General features: G+C 42.1%; 1 protein-coding gene across 5 annotated transcripts in view; it reads left to right on the top strand.

The window, feature by feature from the left end:
• The window catches only part of Kif16b (kinesin family member 16B), a 279,659-nt gene that overhangs the window by 163,097 nt on the left and 92,141 nt on the right, over positions 1-24,421 (top strand). For 3 of the 5 annotated variants that reach the window (XM_052723317.1, XM_052723315.1, XM_052723312.1), the window contains exons 18-22: positions 12,221-12,253; positions 12,575-12,628; positions 14,793-16,136; positions 20,662-20,814; positions 24,041-24,137. In XM_052723317.1, coding sequence (XP_052579277.1) covers positions 12,221-12,253; positions 12,575-12,628; positions 14,793-16,136; positions 20,662-20,814; positions 24,041-24,137 — 1,681 coding nt within the window. The remainder of the gene's footprint in view (positions 1-12,220; positions 12,254-12,574; positions 12,629-14,792; positions 16,137-20,661; positions 20,815-24,040; positions 24,138-24,421) is intronic. The other 2 variants (XM_052723316.1, XM_052723314.1) reach the window with 1 other exon arrangement.

Genomic DNA, 24,421 nt, shown 5'->3' with positions numbered 1-24,421 from the left:
GAGAGTTTCAGTAGGTCCTGCCTGGCAGCATGATGTTCTGTTGAAGTACCAGGTTGTATTACTGTATGTGTCATTAGCTCTGCTCCTTGGTAACCATTTGTTTAGAGTACATTCTGGTTCTGTGACGGGTTCCTGTTGTATGCATCTATCTCCCTCCCAGGTCATTGCACGTGCCTCCTGCAACTCCTGTCCAAATAGCCATGAGCTCTTGGGGTAGCAGAATCCACTGTTACTTCTAAGGTCTCAGTTTAAATGTCACTTTCTCAGAGGGGACTTCCAACTGCAGCCCACATTTCATCTCCTTAGTTATTCACTCATAGTCTGTTCCATCTTTCCTTGTTAGTAAATTAAACAATTGGGAATTGTGTCTATTGGTACAGTTGTATGTCTATTCTCTATCTCTGTTTAAAGGTAAACTAACAGGGCTGGCTTCTTCAACACTGTGTCCATACTTTGAAGTAGGTGTTTGAGGAAGGATCCCTGGCTGAAAGTGTGTAGGTGTGACTTGGTCCTTGGTGAGACCTTTCCATCTGCTTTTATCATAGGCCATATTTCTAACCTTGAATAGCTATTGCTCAGCTCTGTGACATCAAGTGTTGAGTCAACATCAGCAACCCCTGCATCTTACATGACCTGCTAATGTTAATTGTCATCATTGTCAGAAATAAGTGAAAATGAACCAGAGGCTGATAGACCCCAACAAAGGTGAATTAGTTGCTGTAATCATAGGAGATTATAAAAGCTTGGGTCGTTTTTCACATTACAAAATGATATTTATTACAAAAAAGCAAGACACTCAGAAATGAATAAAGTAATCACAGATGTTTATAATTCTTCTACCAAGATGTAACCATCAGTTTTCATTGATAATATTTGCTTATCTTTTAAAGTGTATGTATTTACTTGGACATCAATTACTGCAAGAGTATATCATATAGAGTGCTTTAAAAATTGAGGCTATTCTGAATATATAGTTCTGTCTTCTATTTTCTCTACTTACATTTCATTGTGAGATTCCAACCCCACCCCCACCCCACCCCAAGGCCACTGAATATAATTATTCATTCTTTGTTTATATCATAACTTACTTAACTTGTATCTAATAAATAAGGACACTTTAAGCTATTCCATTTTCCCCATCTAAATTCTAGATAGCATTGTAAATTTCTAATTTAAATCTTTGCCTAATTTGGTATTCTGTCAGCTGAATTCATATGCAGAATTTTTATTTGATGGTAGCTATTGATTAAATTAAAGCAACAGGGGGAATAATAAAGAAAAATATCAGGAAATAGAAAAGAGAGAAGACAATGGGTTTGTTGTTGGGGATTTGGAAAGACATGGCAGAGGAAGTCTGGGAGTGGCTACAGGCTGGCTGGGCACAGAGTTCTCAAACTGCCATCAGCCCATTAGAAGCACAAAAGTACACATCTCTGCATTGCCTGGTGTGTTAGTCTGAGTGTAATTGGCCTCCATAAGCTCAGAGGGAGGGGCACTAGTAGGAGATGTGGTCTTGTTGGAGGAAGTGTGTCACCCTGGGGGTGGGCTTTGAGGTCTCCTGTGCCCAAGCTACTCCCAGTGTCACAGTCGACTTTTTGTTGCCTGCAAGGTGTAAGACTGTCAGCTCCTTCTACAGCACCATGTCTGCCTGCATGCCACCATGCTCTCCACCATGATGATAATGGATTAGACCTCTGAAATGTAAGGCAGCACTTCAATTAAATGTTTTCCTTTATAAGAATTGCAGTGGTCATGGTGTCTCTTCACAGCAGTAGAAACCTGAGACACCTGGTTAGGGGTATTCTGTGGTTTGAATAGGTATGTCCCCAGTAGGCTCATATATTTGAATGCTTGATCATTAGGGAGTGGCACTGTTAGGAGGTATGGCCTGTTGTGAGTAGGCATGGCCTTGTGGAGGAAATGTGTCACTGGGGGTGGGCTTTGAGGTTTCAGGAGGCCAAGCTGGGCCTAGTAGAACTCTCTCTTCCTGCTGTCTGCCAATCCAGATATAGAACTCATGTCTCCTTCTCTAGCACCATGTCTGCCTGTATGCTTCCTACCATGAATGGACTAAACCTCTGAACGTGTAAGCCAGCCCCAATTAAATGTTTTCTTTTTTAAGAGTTTCCATAGTCATGGTTCCACTTTACGGCAATAGAAACCATAACTAAGGTAGAAGTTGGTACCAGGGTCTGGGTGATAGGTCTGACCTTGCTTTTGTTTGGAAAAATGTGGACTCCAGCACTTTGGATTAGAAAAGCAGTTGAATGCTTTAAGTGGCTAATGGGCCATACTAGTAGGAGTATGGAAGACAGTGATGTTGAGAGTAATTTCAACTGTGGGGACACAGCTCAGGAGATTTCAGAGGAGAAGAATATTAGTATGTGGCCTAGAGACAATTCTTGTGATATTTGACAAAGAACATGAATGCTTTCTTCCTTATCCAAAAGAATCTGCCTGGGACTAAGTTGAGTTATGCATTAACAGACTTGGCAGAGGAGATTTCCAGACAGCTTGATATTAACTGTGCTGTTGGTTATTAGTGGTCACATTTATGCAGATCCATAAGTAAAAGGGGCAAACAGGGCAAGGAAAAATACAAAATGTACAATTTGAAGAGAAAAGGAGCACCAGGAAGAAGTTTAAAGAAAAACCTGATGTTAAATGGAATAAAGGGAGTCGTGACCTTAAGGCAAGACTTTACCCAGCTAAACTTCCAATTTATGCAAGGAATTGAAGAAAAGTTTAGGGCTGGGCATGGTTGTACCATCTTTCATTCCAGCAATCAGGAAGCAGAAGCAGGTACATCTCTGAGTTCAAGGCCAGTCTGATCAACAGAGCAAGTTTCAGGTTAGCCAAACTTAGGCACTGAAGGAAACCATCAAAAGCAGAAAGGTGATGCAGTGGAATTGAACAAGGGGACCATGTTCCAGTCCTAGGAAGCAGCAGAACTTGGCAGCTTTGGCCAGGTGGTTCTGGTTTTAGAGTCAAGGATACAAGAAAGGGGTTATAGAATCTCCCTCTATGACTAAGGAAAGCCACTGAGGATAAGTGTGTGGCAGGGGAAGCGAGAGGCCTTTGTGTGAAGCGTGAAGGGGAAGCTTGGATTGTGTTGAAGAGTCCAAGATGTGGTAGATGCCAGAGCCATGGGATACCTGCAGAAGAAAGCTGCTAATTGGGTGTTGAACCAACCCAAGAGAGAGGAATGTGTTGAAGTCAACAAAGCTGAAAGGAGTTGGAGATCCAAGGAGTAGTTTGATATCAGGCATGGAGATGCAGATTTTGTAGTTTGTTCAGCTAGTTTTTGGTCTTGCTTTGGCCCAGTATTTCCTCACTATGTTCTCTTTCCTCCCTTTAGAATGATAATGTATATCTTGTGCCATTGTACATTGTAAGTATGTGATCTGCATTTTGATTTTATCAGGGATTACAGTTAAGAGATTGCCATGCATCCCAGAAGAGACTTTGAATTATTAAATAGTGTTGATACTGTGATAGACTGTGAGAACTTTTGAAGTTGGACTAAATGCAGCTTGCATTATGATAATGGATACAACACTATGGGGGACAGAGTGGAATGTGATGGTTTCAATGAAATGGCCTCCCCATAGGCCCGTAGGGAGTGGCACTATTAGAAGATGTGTTCTTGTTGGAGTAGGTGTGGCCTTCTTGGAGAATGTGTGTCACTGGAAGTGGGCTTTGAGAATAGATAGATAGATAGATAGATAGATAGATAGATAGATAGATAGATAGATAGAGTATATATAGATCTTGTATATTCATGTGCACCTAGTGCTTTTCCATGTGTACACACACACACACACACACACACACACACACACACACACACACACAGAGTTGTGTAGTCTCATATGTTTCTGCAAACATATACATACATGTACATAAGCAGGTAAGTAACTCCATATTCCGGGCCTTTCTTCTAGAGCCTCTTGTGTGTTTTTATTTGCTAAAGACATCTTAAGTTCATTGTTCCAAAACTAACTGAACTTAGGTTCTCTTCTACCACATCACTGTGGTTCCTTTTTCAGTGCTGTGTGCTGTGTGGCGTGTGGCTAGCTCTTTGTCTAATTGGTTAGACAGTCTAAACGCTTCATTTTGATTTTACCAGGGATTACAGTTAAGAGATTGCCTTCCTCCTCAGCCTCTCTGCCTGTATGTGGCCCTCTTTGAGTTGTGTTGCTTTTATCTCCTGAATGGCTTCCCAACTATTTGTTGTCCTCCTGAACTGACTCTCTCAGCCCTGAAGAATCTCCCTCCATGACTAAGGAAAGAGATTACAGATTCTCAGAAGAGACTGGATTTTGGACTTTTTTTTTCCCAGAATGGTCTGCCTGTGTACCTTTCTAACAATGAGGTTGTTTATATAAGTCATCATAGCATTCTATGACATTAAACAGTATTACACAATACCAGCCTTTGGTTTGGGTACTTGTCCTAGGTGTATATAAAGGAGAAATGTTTATGACATTTTATTTATATATATATATATATATATATATATATGTGTGTGTGTGTGTGTGTGTGTGTGTTTATGTATGTATATGTATGTGTATATATATATATATATATATATATAATGATATTATATACTTGTCTTAGGTCTTAGAGTTTCTTTTGCTGTGAAGAGCAACTTATAAAGGAAAACATTTAAGTGGGGTGGCTCACTTATAGTTAGAGGTTTAGTCCATTATCACCATGATGTGTCATGATGGCCTGCAGGCAGACATGGTGCTGGAGAAAGAGCTGAGAATTCTATATCTTAGTCTGAAGGTAACAGGAAGTGAACTGAGATACTGGCCTTGGCTTGACCATATATGAGACCTCAAAGCTCATTCCCATAGTGACACACTTCCTCCAACAAGGCCAGACCTACTCCAACAAAGCCACACTTCTAATACTGCCACTGCCTATGTGCTTATGGAGGCCCAATACATTGAAACTAACACAATGCTTTATTATAGACTCTCAGTTTCATGTGTATATATGCCCGTCTGGGTTGAAAGCTGATTCCAAAGTACAACAAGCATGGTTCTGGGCTGTGTTTACTTACAAGTGTTTCCCAAATTTGCCGTAATGAGTTATTCTCAACACAAGGAAGTGAAGAGTATGAATAACTGTTATTTTTTCAGGGAAAGAGAGGCTAGTATTAATTACCGGCATCTCCTTACTCATGTCTGCTGAGCCAGTAGTTCAGGCCATTGACTTCAGGAAACTACCCAGCATAATCATTGGTAGAATGCCTTCTGTGTGCCTTGAAGGAGGTCTCCAGGGTGTACACATTCAGCTACGATGGAAGGATCGCTGTTGTCCAGGAGTCCTGGGGAAGGGAGAGACAGCCACACCCTCTGTGGCATGAAAGGCCCAGCAGCCCTGGCTATTGCTCTAGTTGCTCATGGCCCCTCTCTCTGGCTTCCTCTCCACTACCATGTTGGTTCTGCCAGGCTCACAGTAGGCCACACAAGTCACCTGCTCTTTGTCTGGCTTCCCCAGGTGGCAGGAGATGGATCTCAGTGCTTTCTCCCTCCATGTCCTGCTTTCCTGAGTCTCCTCTTTGCTCTACTGTCTTTCCTTGTTTTATCCCTTTTCACAGATGCCAGAATATAATATTTCCATTATTTACTACTCAGTGATCCCTGTTAGACAGGGCAGAGACTCCTTAGCACCTGTGACTATGCCTGGCGCACAGATGGCAGGACCTGTGAGACAGGAGAGTTCCTGGGGAAGCAGAGCACCAGTTCCTGAGTGTTTTGCCCACCATGGCAGGGTCCACTTTAGGTGGCAGAGCAAGGCCTTGCCAGCAAGGCCTCGAAGAGTGCTGCCTTGACCTGGACGCTCTGCTTGCAGTGCTACTGCCCTAGCTTACCACCCTTGATTCCTGCTGCACTTTGTCCAGCGGACAGCTGAGGCCACCTCCTGCTTTCTGTCTGTACCTGCTGTATGTTCTCCTTTTCTCTTCTCTTCTTCTTCTTCCCGATTTATCCTTATTCAGCGCATCCTAGGCATCATCGTAATTCTATTTCTCCAGGCCAACCTTCAGCAGCCCCTCGTCTGTAAGGCTCACTCTCTCTCATCCCCGTAGCCATGCTCCCTCTCTCTGACCCCCATCAAAGCCGCCTTTTGTTCTCACTCACTGTTGTCTATGTGGTCTGCACATGCTCTGTTTCCTTACACTCCCTCAACTGTGCAAACACACTTGGTCACTCCCTCTTCTCCCCAGCACTGCCTTTCACATACCAACAGCTTGGTAAAGATTTGCTGGGTCCAACATGAGGTAGAAGGAAGTGGTAGGAAGATTGCTTGTGACACACTGTTCTAGTGTGTTGAACAAGGAGAGTGGGTTTTAAAATAACAGATCAATTTTAACTTCTGAGGACCCTCACCTCTTCAGCCATGGTTTGAATAAGGAGGTCAGTTGGAATTCCAGGGTACATGGAGAACTGGCGAAGAGCTAGATGAGGTGAGTTCTCCTCCCCGCTCCTCTTAAGAGATGCTTATCTTACACTCTTCTCTAACATCCTGGGCCTCAGTCTCCTGGGCTCTAATGTTGTAGGGATGGCTAGTGTACAGGGTATGTGCTGAGCTGAAGGTTATGCCTATTGCGTCTATACCCACTTCAACAAGCCTATGATCTTGGACTATAATAGGATTGGCTCGGATATGTGTGAATTTTACTTAATCAGATTACAGTACCCTTAACTGAAGTAGGCTGGGAAGAACTACAGAAAATGCTATGGCATCAAATTGCACTACTTTAAAAAATATTATTTCTGGGTACCTTCAGTTTGCAACAGAAAATATCTAACAGTTTGGAAGTCTTAATGGATACTTTCTAGACTAGAGGTGTGAAAGTTTATCTGGGAAATCCTCCCCAGGAAGCTTTGGATATTCACATTACAGACTCTGACTTAAGTGGAGGGTGACTCTCCAGATTAAACTGTATGGTGAGACTTTTTGCCCCTGCTTCCCACCCTTCTTGCCTCCTACCCTTGAACTGCAACTGTATGGAGGCCACTGTTGGAGAACCCAGTGGGTAACATGGAGGGTTAGAAATTCCTGTCAATCATCTTACAAAGTACCTTTTCTTAGCTTTCCAGTGAATGTTTATATGAGTGCTGATAACCAGAGGAAAGATTTTAATGCCTTATAATGGACCAGAGAAAGAACAATCATCCTCCACTGAATGCTAGGATTTTCTTACAAGGATTTGCACTGAAGTATCTAGGCACTGGCCAGGGCTTGTTCAGCAGGTATCTGTGACCAGAGACAGTACTTTATAAGGCCCAATACACTATGAAAGTGTAGGGTCTCTTATTCTAATATAATAAGAATTCCAAGCAGGCCATATGTAGCTTTAAGAGTTGCACATCAGTTTGGTAGATCTACATAACTACAACCCAAAGTTGCTAATAGAAAATCCAAGTCTATCCAATGATGAATAATTTTTTCCTGATTCCTAACCATATACCTGTTCAGACAATAGAATCAGACATCCAGGCAGGAGACTTTACCAGTATGTCTGTCTCAGGTCACCTCTGTTGCCAAATGGGAACTCCCTCTAGATGTGCTGCAGTCTGGAGTTCAGTCTCTCCCACCCCTTGTCTGTACCACTCCAGATGTGCTGCAGTCTGGAGTTCAGTCTCTCCCACCCCTTGTCTGTAGCACTCTAGTTGCCAGTGAAAGTCCTGGCTGGACATGGGTAACCGTCTCTTCCTGCTTTTAGACCTGACTTTAGAGGTACCAAACTAATCAGTATTACTACAGCATAAGGCTACAAATATTTATGGTTTATGCTTATTTAAATTTTTCTTCATTTTCTTCTCTCTCTTTTAAAAATAATCACAGTCTCACTTTCAAAGTAATGGTGTGAACTCAGAAACTCCAACCCTCTCATTTTCTATTGCTGATGATAACAGGAATGTAAATCGCAAGATGTGCAGTTATACCTAAAAATGCTAGCTGTCTTTTAATGAAGAGAAAAGTTTATTCCTGGTAAAAATAGATGGTACGCTGTGCTTTTTGTTGGACCTAACACAGTATGTGTACCTCCAAATGTCATTTTCAAATGTTAAAAACAGCTGCAAAAATTACATCCTTTTATAGTTTTCTTTTTAATTATAACATTTAGGAAATTAGCATTTGGGGCCACAATAATCCCAGTAATGTAAGATAGTGAATTGTACTTGCTTAAAAATGTAGCCACATTTACATACAATTATACTTGATACACTGTCTAGATACTGACAGGCTCACACTTGTATTTTACAGTCTATTGTGGTATGCTAACTGAAATAATTACGGATTGTGGAAGGAAATGCATTTTAAAGTATGATCAGTAAGTATGTAATATCTAACAGAAGTTAAATGCTATCAGCAACAGTTCCTGTCCCCTAATGTTTAAAGTAGGATCCCTGAATCATGATGCTCTTCTCATGTTGTTGATGACCTTACTTCAGTTAAGAGCTAGCACCAAGTAGGTTTTTTTGTTGATTTTTTTTAAATTTTAGTCTTTTCTAGAAAAGGGAATTATTATCTACCAAAGCACACCTCTTCTTTGAATAGAAAATGGCTAAGATGTAGAAACAAGTCATAGAAAAGTTCAGAACTAAAATGGGGATCTTCCTAATCAATAGATGCTGCCCTTCTGAAGGACCAAAAGCTGTGGCCTCAAACATCAGAGGTTGATAGCTGCTGTCGATCAAGTGTCTCCCCTTCTTAATCTTACTCAACTGTTCTAAGCTGAAGATGTCTGCTGTGGAAGAAGCACTGATTCCGTGAGCCCACAGACCCTTTTATCCTCCGCCCAGCTGCTTGAAGATCACAAGTCCTCTGCCTAGTGAGGCACTTCTCATCCACTCAACTCACGCACTTACCCACTGCCACTCATCACCTCTCCTTCCTGTTCTCATCTGCCCTTCCACAGACTCTTCTGAAGTCTCGGCATCTGTCTAAGCCCTACTGTTATCTTGAGTGACTCAGGTGAACAACTTACCATGCTGTCCTATTGGCTGGCACCCACTTTGTCAGCATAGAGACTGCTCTGATTTTCTCCTTTATCTTGTAGGCTCCATTTTGACTTCATTTCTTTTCTTGTTCAGTAGCTAATTCAGTCCTTAGACTAATACTTGAATTTTTGTCTTCCCATGTCTTCAGTTGAGCTCTTTTTTGTGCTCTTACCAGCCATTTCCTGCGTTTACTCGGGAATCTGTTGAATATACTACTAATAAACAAACAATATATCAGCCTGAAGATTGGGCCTCTGAAATCAACAATCTCAAATCTTGAGTGATGCCAGTGAGTCTTTCCCCCTCACTTTCTTTATCAGTTCTCTTCTACTATTTATTTGATTTTTGTTTTGGTTTAGAGACAGGGTCTACCTCTAATAGCCCAGTCTGGCTTCTCTTGCCTCAGCCTCTCTATTGCTAGGATGGTACGCATGTACCACCATGTACAATTCCCTTGCCCACTGGCCTTTTCTCCTCTTCCAAGTAATATCCCTGAAATGTATGCTTCTTATTCTCCTTGCTCTTGGCATGGGGGTCTTGCTTCTGCCTTCAGAGAGAAGCAGCCGGGCAGAGAACAGCAACCATACTTCCCTTTACCGTCTTTATTTGTCTCCTGGCATATTAGTTCACCTCCTTCTCAGCTAGTCTTCAAAACCCCAGGCAGGTGTATTCCTCAAATTTGAAGTCTTTAGTGAACTTCAAAGGCTTCTTGGAATGTGGTTCCTGATACCCTCCTGAAACCCATGCCTTCCCATGTCACCTGTGGGAAGCTAAAATCTGGTTTTAGTGAGATTTTCTTAAGTTCTATATCATACGAAAGAAAGAAAAACACTTGCCTTGATGCTAGCTTCTCCCATATTCTGGGACATTTTCTCCTGTGTGTGGCACACTGTTGCAGAACAGAGAGGGGCTATAATGTCTAGGATGTGCCATGTCTGCTTGTTTACCTCATTGCCTAGCACTGCATTCACTTAACATTTGAAGCTACTGCTTAGATGGACTGTACAATCAGATATTATCACTTGTACTTTATGATCCCCTTGTCACCACACAACCCTTAGGAAAAATTGTGGCTCGTAATAAGTTTTGGAACCAAACTTGGATTCTAATGCTACTCAATACATTAAGCCTCAGTTTCCTGCTTTGTGGCCTCAGGATGATTAATGTGTCAATGTCCTGCAATTGGGGGAACAACATGAAGATTCTGAATGTCTGGGTGTTGGAAACACATCTTAGAAGATAGGCTTTCACCCCAGTCCCTGGCTGCAGCTCTCAGAACAGCCTGCTCCACACATGTTGATGTCAAAGCAGTGGATGCTGATAGGTATAGAGAGCTGTATCACACAGAAGATGAAAACTAAGGTTAAGGGGATTCTTTCAGGGAAATTTCTGGCCTCAAAAGCATTTTAACCAGTCTTACCTTTGACTATGTAAATGTCTCTAGAAGGAATTAGCTATATGTTCAAGTTTACCAGGGGGCTCTGAAGATGGTTCCATGGGTAAAATACTTGCTACTTGTAATCTGAACTTGGATCCCAAGAACCCACATAAAAATCAGCACAGTAGCACATTTGTCTGTCATCCCAATGTGTCCCTACAGGGAATTAGAGACAAGTAGAGACAGAATTCCCAGAAGCTCAAGGCGCCCACCTAACCTGACATATACAGCAGTGAACAACAAGAGAGACTGACTTAAACAAGGTGGGGGTGACAGCCAAGTGGTGGTGGCGCACGCCTTTAATCCCAGCACTTGGGAGGCAGAGGCAGGCGGATCTTTGTGAGTTCGAGGCCAGCCTGGTCTACAGAGCAAGATCCAGGAAAGGCACAGAGCTACACAGAGAAACCTTGTCTTGAAAAACCAAAAAAAAAAAAAAAAAAAGAAAAGAAAAAAAAAACAAGGTAGGGGTGAGGACTGACCCCCTGACCCCCCACCTAAGGTTATCCTCTGACTTCTACTTGTATGTTACAGCACACATGTTCCTAAATACACACACACACACACACACAGAGAGAGAGAGAGAGAGAGAGAGAGAGAGAGAGAGAGAGAGAGAGAGAGAAAGAGAGAGAGAGAGAGAGAGAGAAACACAAAAATATTTACTAAGAATGATCATATCATACCCACTTAATGCACAGCCATATGGACTGGGTTCCATGGTTACCAGTTATCTGTCTCCGTGACTGATCTTGTGTGGACACCTATGCCTATACTAAGCTGCAGATTGATTATGTTCACTTGACATAGCATAAATATCAACAGAAACAATTTTCAGTGAAAGGTAAGTTCTTGTATTTTGTATCACAAATCTGAACAAGGCTTACAAAATAAGTCAACAGAGGGTGTTTTGGAAGCAGGTTGTTGTGGATTCAAATGTTGGCTCCACCACATATTACCATTGTAACCTGGAACAAGTTCTGGAGACATCCAAGCTTTGGGTTCCTTGTCTGTAACTTGGAGATACAGTTTGCAGCCTTAATATTCTTAGAGGACAAAGGGAACAGCCTGTGCCAATCAGCATGACTGTTCTTGTGCCCTAGATGCACAGTTGTGCTTACAAAAACAACCAGACACCTTCTAGCCCCAACGGAAGTGAGAAGAGATCCCTTTGAAACGTATCTTCGATCATTGTAAAATCATCTGTGTTGCCAGTTTGGGTCTGCACATGGTCCAAGGAAAATAGTTTATGGTGCGTTGTTCCCTAGTTTAGCTTTGAAGCAGTATCTGCTGTCTACAACAGAGAAATGTGTATATTTGAGTTTTACAATTCATGGTGTTCAATTGAAAAAGTGAAACCTATTTCCTAATGTCAGGGAAATTGGCTTGTGTTGTCAGAATTTAAAAATTCTACATGACCTGCTTTCCATTATTTTGTTACTACTGTGTGACTTTGTGTAGTCTCATAGACCCCACTGTCACTCAGCACATCTGAGCCTCTGAGTAGAATAACTATGATACAGCACTAAAAGAAGGGCTTTGCTGTGCACAGTAACTATTTGTGCTCGGTAGTCAACGAAGTGTGAAAAACAGCAAGCTAACTTTCTGGAACGTTTGTTTCATGCACTTACTGGGAAATGTGATATTTGATCTACGCATGACCATTGTCTTTTAAGTACCTTACTGCTTTTCTCCTGGTGTTTCTTCCTGTTGAATTGTTTTCTTAATGGATGTCTGTGCTTTCTCCCCTCTACCTCCCTGGCAGTCTTTTCCCTATAAAAGGACCCATCTGTCTAAGGTAGATTCTCTTCTTACTTACTCATCAGTGACTAAGCTGCATGGAATAGACATGCTTAGCATTTAGAAGTTGTGTTTAATTCTGTTTTTTTACTACAGTAATATTTTATTTTCTTTCAAATCAAATCTGTTCTCTTCAGTCTAAGTTCAAACACCTAAATTATATCTAATTTCTAATCATAGTGATAGAGCAAAGAATGCATTTTAAACTTGCTAATCCATAATTAAAGCAATAGACAAATCTGTGCTCCAGTGTGTTAATCTGTGTGCAGAGAGAAAAGCTCCTTCATGGAAGTGACTTATTTTCATTTGATTTCACCAGACTTGAATTTGAGAGACAGCAGCGTGAAGAACTTGAAAAACTGGAAAGCAAAAGGTAAGTTGTGAGGCCCACGTGTCAAGCTGCTGTCTGGGCTGCTCTTTCAATATCCTTCCTGAGTTCACCTCTTCTGTTTCCATGGTTCCCTCTGCCTCTGAGCCTGCTATTTACATATCTAATGCCTGCAGGTAGTTTCTTATAAGGGATCGACTTTGCGTCATCTTTCAATTTTCACAGCAGTTCATCTTCAAATACTTGTGTGAAAAGGGGAATAGTCAGTAAATTAAACATCTGAGCTCTGTTGAAATTTAACCTCAAATCTTTTCTTAGTATTCTTGGGTTTTTAAAAAGTCATGAGTCTATAAAGATGAAACATCGAAAGCATTTTCCTTCCTAACAACCCATCTCCAATCTCTTAATTAAATAAGATAAGATTTATTTATTTTAAGTATACACATATTTTGTCTGCATGTATCTATGTGTGCACTATATGTTTGCTTAGTGCCCACAGAAGGCAGAACGGGGCACTGGATGCCCTAGACCTGGAAGTGGAGTTACAAATGTTTGGGAACCCCCGTGTGTGCCTTGTGAGCCCTAGTCCTCTGCAAGAACAGCCAGTGCTCTTTACTGAAGAGCTGTTATCTCTTCTCCCCACTGTGTGTGTGTCTCTGTGCATGAGAGAGAGAGAGAGAGAGAGAGAGAGAGAGAGAGAGAGAGAGACAGCACAATTGGGTCACAACCACTTTCTAGGTAGAATGACCCTATCACAAGGGTTGCTTAAGACCATCAGGAAACACAGATATTAGCATTACAATTCATAACAGTAGCAAAATTACAGTTATGAAGTAGCAATGAAATAATTTTATGGTGGTGGAGGGTCACCGCAACACAAGGATCACAGCGTTAGGAGGTTGAGAACCACTATCTCAGACCAGTGCTCTCCCACTGAGCTATATCCCTAGGCTTTGATTTTTTTTTTTTTTTATTGCTTTACTTTGCTTGCTTTTAGATAGGGATTCAGTGTATGACCTAGGCTGTTCTGCTGCATCTGCCTGCCAAGTGCTGGGATAACAGGCGTATACCACAACAGCCAGCATCATTGTCCTTTTAAACATCTTTACTTTTTGTACAGCTATTGGTGTTTTCTCACCTGTAATTCATTTTTCTTGTTCTTTGCTTGCTTTCATTTGGGGATATATATATACATATATATATATATATATATATATATATATATGTATATTTATGGCTGCTTAATTGAGATATGTTCTAAAATATCCTTTGTTTAATTCAATCATAGTTTCTCTTTTCCTTTGCTCTACTTAACAAGTCAGGAAGTAGATCAAGGGTAGGTAGGCATTGAAAAAGTTAAGGCCAGAGAGGATCTCAAGTATAGTTACCTATTTCTAGAATTTGGGGTTAAACAATAGCTCATGGGAATGAGTTTAATGTCCAGTATCAAGTAGATCAGGAGTTTGGGTGCCAGGGGATGGAGGTCAACTTTGAGCACTGTCATTCCATGCCCTTGCTTTGGAGGCCACTCCACCTCCCCAAGCTGTTGTAGTGCCAAATAAGAATCAACTGTGCATCTATAGAAAACAGCATGTGTCCCCTGTGTGTTCAAGTGTCCTGACAGACTCCAGTTGTTTCCAATGCTGTAGCCCGTTTTGATGATTATAATTTGCTCTGAACCAGTTTTAAATGCTAAAGAGCATATAGGACTCTGTTTTGAACTGAAACAATCTACTGTCCATTATTTTGGCTTTGTTATTCAACCCCAGTGAATTGAAGACAGCAGAAAAAATTTACTTAATGTCATCTTGTAACTGAATGTCTGTTGCAGTTTAGTCGTTGGGTTGAATAAAACTAGCCACATTTAAATTTAAATTGGACATGGTGTTTTTTTCTTTGAGCTCGGTGGGATTTTTTAATTATGCCATAAATAACAAATGATTCTATGCTTCACAAAGAACTGATACCAGAAGCTACTCCAGGAGATTAGGCAGACGATATACTGGACAGTAAATAAAATAAAATGAAAACGAAATAGCATGCTTCTGAAAGTGTGAAAGGGAAACACTTGCTCTTCATTTGTTTTAATGAAAGGTTGGCCCTATGTTGCCTGAGTGTTTTCAGAACAGTCCAGTTAGGGGAAAGTTGGACTAAAGCTGAATTCTGAACGTAGTGACCAAATAATGACCAATCAACATTTGCATTGCAGGAAACTCATCGAAGAGATGGAGGAAAAGCAGAAGTCGGACAAGGCAGAGCTAGAGCGAATGCAGCAGGAGGTAGAGACCAGGCGCAAGGAAACAGAGATCGTACAGCGGCAGATCCGCAAGCAGGAGGAAAGCCTCAAACGCCGCAGCTTCCACATTGAAAACAGGCTCAAGGACCTGCTGGCTGAGAAGGAAAGGTTTGAGGAAGAGAGGCTCCGGGAGCAGCAGGGGCTTGAACAGCAGAGGAGACAGGAAGAAGAGAGCTTCTCCCGCATCAGAGAGGAGCTTCGCAGGCTCCAGGAGCTCAACAGCCGTGAGCAGGCCGAGAAGGTTCAGATATGCCAGGAGCTAGACCGGCTGCACAAAGAACAAGATGCCCAGAGTGCCAAGCTGCAGCTGGAGAAAAGGAGGCTGGAGGAGCAAGAGAAGGAGCAGGTGCTGCTGGTGGCACAGCTGGAGGAGCAGCTGCGGGAGAGGCAGGAGACTGGTCCACTGCTGTGTCCTGGAGGGGTCCTGCAGGCCCAGGAGGAAAAGAGGGAACTCGAAGGCATCCAGGAGGCCCTCTTGCAAGCCAAAGAGGCTGGAGCGCAAGGGGACCACACCTGTGGGGATGAACTGGAAAGGGCTCAGCAGTACTTCTTAGAGTTCAAGAAAAGGCAGCTTGTCAAGCTAGCAAACCTGGAGAAGGACCTGGTCCAACAGAAAGACTGCCTAAGCAAAGAAGTCCAAGAAGAGCAGGAAGCCCTGGAGCACGTAAGATGTGAAGTCCAGGAGGAACCTAGCTTGTCGGCAACAGATAACAGTAGCATCCCTTGCCGGCTTGAAGGTCTAGAGAAAATAGAGACTGCACAGGCCAGGCTACAGAGTAAAGAGCGCCAGCTGCGGGACCTTCTGCAAAATCGTTTGCCAGCTCTGCTGGAAGAAAAGCGGAGAGCTCTTGACGTCCTTGACAGGGGCGCCCTGGGCCTAGACAACACTCTCTACCAAGTAGAGAAAGAAATGGAAGAAAAAGAAGAGCAGATCACACGGTACCAGGCTAATGCTAGCCAGCTGCAGCAGCTCCGGGCCACCTTCGAATTCACAGCTAATGTCGCCCGACAGGAAGAGAAGGTGAGAAGAAAGGAAAAGGAGATTCTGGAGTCCCGGGAGAAGCAGCAGAGAGAAGCATTGGAGCAGGCCGTGGCCAAGCTAGAGCAGAGGCACTCTGCCCTGCAGAGGCGCTCTACCCTGGACCTGGAGATCCAGGAGCAGAGGCAGAAACTTGCCTCTCTCCACAGCATGGAGCAGTCAGGGCTGTGGGCCAGTCTGGAGGCCAAACAAGAGGTTCTTGAGAAGGACCCTGCAAGGTAAGACTAAGGCAGAGGGAACAAAGCATAGGGCAGGCGTGCGTGATTGCTTACGTTCTGCCTCTTATGGCTGCTCACTGTCTAGAGAAGTGATTCTTGTAGGCTTTATGCTCTCTAATACATAGGCAAAAGGCTTTAAAAAACAAACAAATAAAAACAAAAACTCAACCTAAGAAAAACACCCCTAAGAATTTTTGTTTGTTTTTACATAAGATCCTTGTTTTAAAATCATTGACTTAAAGTTGAAAAAAGCACATAGACAAAAACAAAGTTCTGGTCCTTCACTGAACTGACCTGTGGAATGTGTATCCTAATAGTTTGACAAGTGCAGGTCCTGGGAGAGTTTCAACCTAGATTCCCACCTCTATCTCCCTCTTATCCCTGCCCCCACCCTGTTCCCTTCTCATCCCTTCCATTGCTTTCTCACCAGCCCATTTCTTCCCCTCTCCCACACCTGTCCTTCACCTCACCAGGATTTCATATCTTCTCTGTGAGCAGCTCTGGCCACAGTGAAGTCCTGTCCCCCCCAGAGTTCATGCATTGTGAATCCCGAGCTGGTTCCTATAAATTGAAGAGAACTAAAATGGGGTAGATGTCCCACCCTTAAAGTCAACATTTTAGAAAGAAAACTGGGAAACGAGCACTCCTGACAGGGTAAAGAAAGAATATTTATCTTTCTATTCTGTTGTCATGGTTATCAGGTGTAGACTCTGAAATATGTAAATATTGAAACCTAGGAGTGTCTTTTCTGGTATCCTGCAGTCATGCTAAGACTCCTAGAGAGGTTATAGGTCACCTGTGTGTGAATGTAACCAGTTTGCAAGGTGGAGACATCCTGTGGTTGATTTGTCTCTTACTGCTTGGATGGCCTTGACCATTTAGGTCTCATTTCTTTTAGCTCCATACTCAGGTCAGTTATCAACAGAAAACAAAGCTCTTGTTCCAGAGGGATCAAGAGATCATTTACACTGAGCCAATATTGAGTGGCTACAGTCAGGAAACACAGATATTACTTGTCCTGAGTGACATGGTCCACTCTGGAAGTGGTCACATGGACTTTTCCAGGACAAATCAAAGTCCTAAATCATGCATTTACCAAATGCATTGGTGACATCTGTGGATTCCATAGACTGGGAAAAAAATCTCAACTGTATGTTTTAGATGCTATCCGATGACATTGTTAGCTATAAGATTAGTGGAGGTTAGGAATGTCAAGTTTAGGGACACATTCCAAGGGATTTATCTTGAGAATCAAACGGTTGTTGGGTCAGATGTATATAACTGCTAAGTGACTATTAACAGAAATAAAGATTGCCCAAAATAAGTTTAGCTCTCTATCCGTAAAATTCCAACTGTTCATATCACTAATTGCTAATTACTGTATTTAGTCAATCAGTCTGCAGAATCTTTAACATAGGTGTGGCTTTTTCAGGGAACTCCTGTTTATAGGTTGTTATTGTTTTTGTTTCTTTGTTTGTTTGTTTAAAGACTGTCTCTCACTGTCTGGCTGAACTTGCTACTCATGCCCTCTAACTCATGAAGATCTGATGCCTGCCTCTGACTCTGGAGTGCTGGGATTAAAGGCATGTACCACCATGCCCTGCCTCTGTTCATAGTTCTTAACTGAAGCCCGTGTGGGAGGACCTGGAACTCTGTCTTATTGTACCCATAATCAGCAGTACTCTGTCTATTAGCCTTAAGACCCCAACTTAGCATTTGGCAGAGGCATGGGTACAGTGGTTGAGACAAGGCAAGACCTTCTCAGAAGTGTTAACTGTATCTCTTACCCATCATTTTTCCTGAGAAGGTCAAGACAGCTTCCTTTTAAGTGATCTGCTTATCCTATGGATTCCATTTACAGTGACTCTCTGGTAATTCCTTCAGGCAAAACAGAAACAAAATAACAACCAAAACCATAATGTTATTATTTCAGAGAAGTAGGTCGGAGGTTTAAGAAAATGATTGCAGGTATGTTATGTAAATGAAATTGCTGGACAAAGCTCTAGCCCCAGGAAATTTAAAGTAGCGGAGGGCATGCTCTCAATTTGTATCCTGCAGTGTGCAGTAAGAGGCAGCCTGAGCTTTTAGCTTGATGTCCCTGACTTTTGTCAACCAGCCATTCAGTATTAATACTCTGTAATAGCAGACATGGTTTTGAAATTTCTGTGGAAGTGATTCCTTGGTGTCAGCAGTCCTCCAGAAAGCTCGCTAGAAGGCACTTAGCCTCCTGAGTGCCGATGAAATAGACTTCTCTACTATCTAATTCAGGCCGATGAATTCTGGGCACTTTGCTTTGCCTGCAATGCTTCAGCAGCTTTCTACGGACATTCCTGCTGCTCTTTTCTTTCTGGCTTCTCACAGTTAAGCCAGGACTGCCTGTACAGCCTGTCTTGGCCCCTTGTGAAATTGACCAACTGAAATATTGAAGCCACATGGCACCAGGTAGGGCAGCACTGCACTGGACATGGTTTCTCATTCGTTCCCTGGTGCCTTAGGAGCTGGTGAAGTCATGCCACTGCCTTCCTTTCAATGGAAAGTTCGTTCCAGCTGCCCCAGTGGCATGTGTCAGGCAGCACCACTAGAAAGCCCTCATGTCACCGTAGGAGAGAGAAGATGAAAACTGCTAATACTCAATGTTTGACCAGTTCTATTATCAGAGTCCTCAAAAATGATGATGGTGACTGTAGTCATGCTGCCCCCCATGAGGAACAATCCTATGTAACTCAATTGTGTTTAAAATGGCATGTGTCTTGTCCCTGAGTCTTCCTATGAAGAAGGGACACCACCCCCAAGCAGAAGATAGGATATTTAACCTATAGTGGTTATATTACTCATGGGGGCTAGTGATGCACAGAAAGTGGCAGATTAAAGGCTTCGTTTAGGTCCATTTCTTGCCCAGCTGTTAGTGGCCTGGTATCGTGGCTGAAATACAGACAGGCCAGTACTTCATATAGCATGTGTTTCAGGTACTGTCCTGTTTGACTCTTGATATCTATATAAATCTCACTGGGTCTTTAGGGCCCCAATCAAACCTCCATGCTAAGTCACCTCTGCCCAGATTTTCTAACATCTTAGCTTGGAAGAACACCTGTGAGAAAACCCAAGAGGCATCAGGAGATCATGCTGTCTTCTGCTTACATCCTGCTTGCCATTGCTAAGACCCTGTTGAAAGCAGGCCTTGATTCTTTGCCATCCATGTCGTCCCTCACACCCTTCTTATTTGTTGGTGGTGGTAGTGTTTTTGAGATAGGGTCTCATGTGACCTTTACTGTCCTCAAACTTTCTACACAGCAGAAGATGACCATGAACCCCCATCTACTTCCACCTCCCAGATTTACAGATGTGGGCCATCATGCCCAGATCCTTACATCCCTCTCCTCTTCTGAAAATACTGGATGTTCTGCAAATGGATGCTCAGGAAACTTTTCCTAATCATTAGATAAATAAGACCTGAGTTGAACTGAAAGCTTCCTCCTATGAAAGTCATGAGTGTTTCCCCTACTGACCACAGAATCACATCTCTGAGAATTAAGAGCATGGCCTTCATGTTCAAGATAAAAAAAAAAAAAAGTCAAGTTACTGATGGTAGCACCAGGGGGTTGGCAGCATCAAGATGTGTCAGGATTTGACACTAAGATCTCTGATTTTTGTAGACTAAAACAATGAAAGAGATTAGTTGAGCTCATTTGATCCCTAGAGAAGTAGAAATCCAGATCCAGTACCTGTCTGTTTTCACACACTGAGTAGGCTGTGGTCTTCAGCTGCTGAGTCCTATGTTCCTGAGGCTAAATCTGCCAGCAAGCCTGACCCTTCAGCCTGACTGTTCAGGATTCAGATTCATCTGGCTCAGCTTTTCATACAGTTCAGAGCTTATAAAATGTACCAGTTGTCATCTGTAACAATGCTTTTTGGTTTCACAATGCGTGGCTCATTTTAATTTCTCATCTAACTCAACTTTTATTTCTTAGATCTCTCTCCCTTGGCTCCCCTTCCCATTGTCTCTACCTTGGCCAAAGTGCCTTCCTGGATTTTGTGGCACAATTTCTTTGCTATGATTGGTTTCTGTCCTTGGAGCATCTTCCACTGTTTTCTCCATATGCCCACAATTCCAATGACCTTTGAAGACTCAGCCGAGAACTGCTTTCCAATAGATCTCGTCAATCAGAAGTATTTAACAGAATTTTGATATGCAGTCCACAACCAACTCCTGTTGAGTCAAGGTTTAAGGGATTCAAAATCCTGGGCAGTGCCTCTGAGGAAGGACTTGCTTACAGCACAGCAGATGTGCTTTTGTCCTTAGTGGCCGGGTAGTCTAAGCCTTGGATGCCTGAAACTCTTGTCTCTTCTCATGGCTTATTTTCACCTTGTTCCTTTTTCTGTATGTGACACCTTTTCTACTAGAAGGGAAAACATCTTGCCCTAGAGTTCTTTCTGGCTCCCCCGGGGTTTTTAGAACAGTTCCCTATAGAGAATGTGTTCTGTAATACTATTAATTAATGGAGTTATGTGGTTCACATCTTTTTAGGTCAGATTATGATAACCACCAGCTGAAACAGAAGATCTGTGAGGTGGATGGTGTTCAAAGACCTCATCATGGGACCTTAGAGGGAAAGACTTCTCTCTCCAGCTTGCTACCCAGTGCTGACAACCCTCATCTGGCTCCACTGATGGATGCCAGGTACTCAATATTCACCTGATGCCATGCTTTGCTTTGATTCTATGTAATGACTTATTGTACCCATATTGGCTAGTTTACCTCTGGAGGGATTTATCAAACGCAATAGTAATACTATGCTTGAGATGTCCTCTGTCTTTGTCACCTGCTGCCTGGCCTGTGGCTGGGTGAATGATAATGTGAAGAGAATCAAGGACCTATGAACTGGTCAGCCAAATCCAAGAAATCAGGCTTCAAATAGTTTGTGTGAGATGGCAGAATGAAAAGATGCAGAGAAACCAACTCACCCGGAGCAAAGTGCTGCAGAGGCCAGGTTGGGAGAACCAGTTTGGAGAATTAATTGAATTTTTCCATGGGAGAATTATCTAACTGGACAGCCTTGCAGTCTGAATTTAGGAGCTCAGTGTTTGAAATGTGTTCAGAATGGCATGAGCCTCCCTTCCCTCTTAGTATAGGTCTGGGTTTTCCATGGGACCAGCTTAAAAATGTCCATAAGGTTGAGGAGGTCATTTGTAAATGGCCTTGATTCAAAGTATATGATTTAGTTTCAACACTGAAAGATACATAGTAATATACAATATTACTGTATTTACCCAGCATTTTAGAAAAATGTATCCTCTGTTGGTCAACAGTACAAAACACTGATAAGATTTTGCAAATATTTACAAATATTTAATGTATGAAGGCATAAACATGGAAATAATTTAATTTAAAATAACCCATCTAGTGCTGGGAAGATAGCTCAGTTGATAAAATGATTGCCTGATAGACTCCAGACCCAAGATCCTGGGAAGCATATTAAAAATAAAACCAAAAACAAAGCCAGGCGTAATGAAACATTTGTAATCCCAACGCCCAGGAAACAGACATGAGTGGATCCCTGACCAACTACCTTAGCCTACTTGTGAAGTTCCAGTCCAGTAAGTGACCCTTTCTCAAAAAAGAATGAATGAATGACATCTGAGAAATTGCAACATCCAAGGTTGTCCCCTGTCCTCTACCACATGTGCATCCACCCACACATAAACGTGTATAGACACTCAAATACACATATACACATGAATGAATGAATGAATGAATAGATGGGAGGGAGGGAGGGAGAAAGAGAGGGAAGAAAGACAGATGGACCCATCTGTGGAATTAGAGGATACCATCCTATACTTAAGTCATGATTGCTTTGGACAGTCTGAGCTACTGGAAGTTATTTTACAGTTAAAATATGTCTCTCTTAACTTCCTCCCTCCAAGCCCTCCCATATATACCTCCCTGCTCTGCTTCAAATTCATAGCCTCTTTTTCACTAATTGTTATTGTATGCATACATGTATATGCATATATATATATTCCTAAATATAACCTGTTCAGTCTGTATAATGTTGTGTGTATGTATGTTTTCAGGACTGACTATTTGGCACTGGACAACAAATTGGTGTGCTCCTTTCTGGAGAAGACTGTCTCTCCTTCTCCCAGCTTTCCTCAGTTGCTGATAGTTCTTTGTGTAGGGATGGAGCCTCATGGGCTTTTCCCCATCCACTTGGGCATGTCTATTGGTACCATCCTTGTTCAGCTCATGTTGGTGAGATTTTTATGGGTGTAGGTTTTGATGTTACCAGGAGACACACTCTCACACCAAACTGCCTGACTCCCTGGCTCTTAGAATCTTTGTACCCACTTCTTCCAAAATATTCCCTGAGTCTTAGCTGCAGGAGTGTTTGGTAGATCTATCTATTGGGACTGGGCTCCACAACTCTGAATTTTGATTGGTTGTAGTTTTCTATAGCTTTCTCCATCTGCTGCAAAGAGAAGTTTCCTTGAGGAGGTGAAGACTACATGTATTTGTGGGTATAAGGACAAATATTTAGAATATAGTTAGGGATTATGATAGTTTAGTAAATTAGTGGTTGTAGATTTTCCTCCACTAATCGTGACTTCACTGTCGCTAGGTAGTTAGCTGAGTTTCCAATACCAGGCATGATTTCCCTCTTCTTGAATGAGTCTTAAGTCTAATTCGAGAGCTGCTGGTTACCACCAAGGCATGTGTGCTACTGCTGCACCCTTAGGGTTATATTGCAATGCTGGTTAAAACTATATATGTATTTATACAGAGAGTTAAATTATTATAGGCTTGTTTTAGGTAAATAATTAATAGTACAATTAGGTGGGCCTTTTTCAGACATCCTTGTTATTTTACCTACCTACCTCCTTCTTCTGAAGTTACCTCCCTCCACTTTGCCTGAAGAGCTGCTTCCTGTTTTCCCACTTTCCTTATCAGATCTCTTGTATCCTGTTACTCCTCTTGACTCTGTTTCCTCTGCTGGAATAACTCTGGCCGACCAGAGACTTCACTGAATACCACTTTGATGGTCAAGGCTGATGATGAGATTTTATACAGATTCAGATACTTCCTATGAGGCGCCAGATATTAGTTGACACCTACTTTACAAGTCAATAGTTTCTGACTCCCTTTCTGTTTTGGCCCTGTGCCAAGCAATCCACATGGCAGAAACCTTTCAGATGTGGTCTCAATGGCCACGTGTAGATAACCTAGTTGGAGTTAAGAGATAGCCAGGGAGAATACAAGACACTGTTCTAGATGAACAGTTACTAATCATAGAGTATGTCTTCCATTTCTTTTCAATTTTTAGTACTCATCATAAATGGCCTTATACATAAGAAATAACTATCATTCATGTCTTCTTTTTCCAAATGAGGAAACTCAGTGGTCTGTCATACAGTGGAATCTGTGAGCACAGAGCCTCTGACTTCCATGGCTATGATTTGCCTTTACCTTGCAGTGTGCTGTTGAACAGCCTACTCTCCATTTGATTGCAGTTTTTTCTTATTTATTTATGCAATCCTGTCTCACTTAGGGAAAGACCAGAGAGTGAATGCATAGTACCAGACTTCTTAGAAAGAAAAAAAATAGTTTGGAATCCCAGATTTTTATTTATATGGAATAAATAAAACAAACATCAGGATTTTCAAGTCCTGGTAAGGCTTTGCTTTTTGTTTTTGTTTTTCTAAATAGGACACATGAGAGAAAAAACATGATACCTCTCTTTCAGAGTCTGAACTATTTGACTTAACATGATGGTCTCTAGTTCCATCGTATATGTACATACACGGCCTTAGGAATGAAATGACCCCTATTGTATGGAGCATCTTGAAGGTATACATAGTGACCATGTGTAGCAGTGTATTCAAAGCTGTCACATTTCTATCATTTTCAGGATCAGTGCTTACATTGAGGAAGAAGTCCAAAGACGCCTTCATGATTTGCACAGGGCAATTGGTGATGCCAGCCATGCACCTGCTGATGTGATGAAGGTGAGCTAAAGGAGACAGGTTTTACAGTCATTACTGCTGTTTAATGCAAATTCAGATGTGGAATGTTCCAGAAAGAGCACTCATTGTCAATTGGATGGACCTGAATAGTTTTCAGATAGAATTCATTGAAGAGTAGCTTATTTTGCAGTTTTGTAATTCTGAGGAAACATTGATTCTTCATGTTCTTTATTTGCTTTGATTTCTAAAAAATTTTTCTCTTTTTTTTTGGTTTTTCAAGACAGGATTTCTTTGTAGCTTTGGAGCCTGTCCTGGACTACCTCTGT

The sequence above is a fragment of the Peromyscus californicus genome, unplaced genomic scaffold (assembly GCF_007827085.1).
Source record: "Peromyscus californicus insignis strain IS unplaced genomic scaffold, ASM782708v3 Scaffold_7__1_contigs__length_154581171, whole genome shotgun sequence".
Taxonomy (NCBI): Eukaryota; Metazoa; Chordata; class Mammalia; order Rodentia; family Cricetidae; genus Peromyscus; species Peromyscus californicus.
Note: the sequence above shows the minus strand (reverse complement) of the source record. Positions and strands in the feature narration are given on the sequence as shown.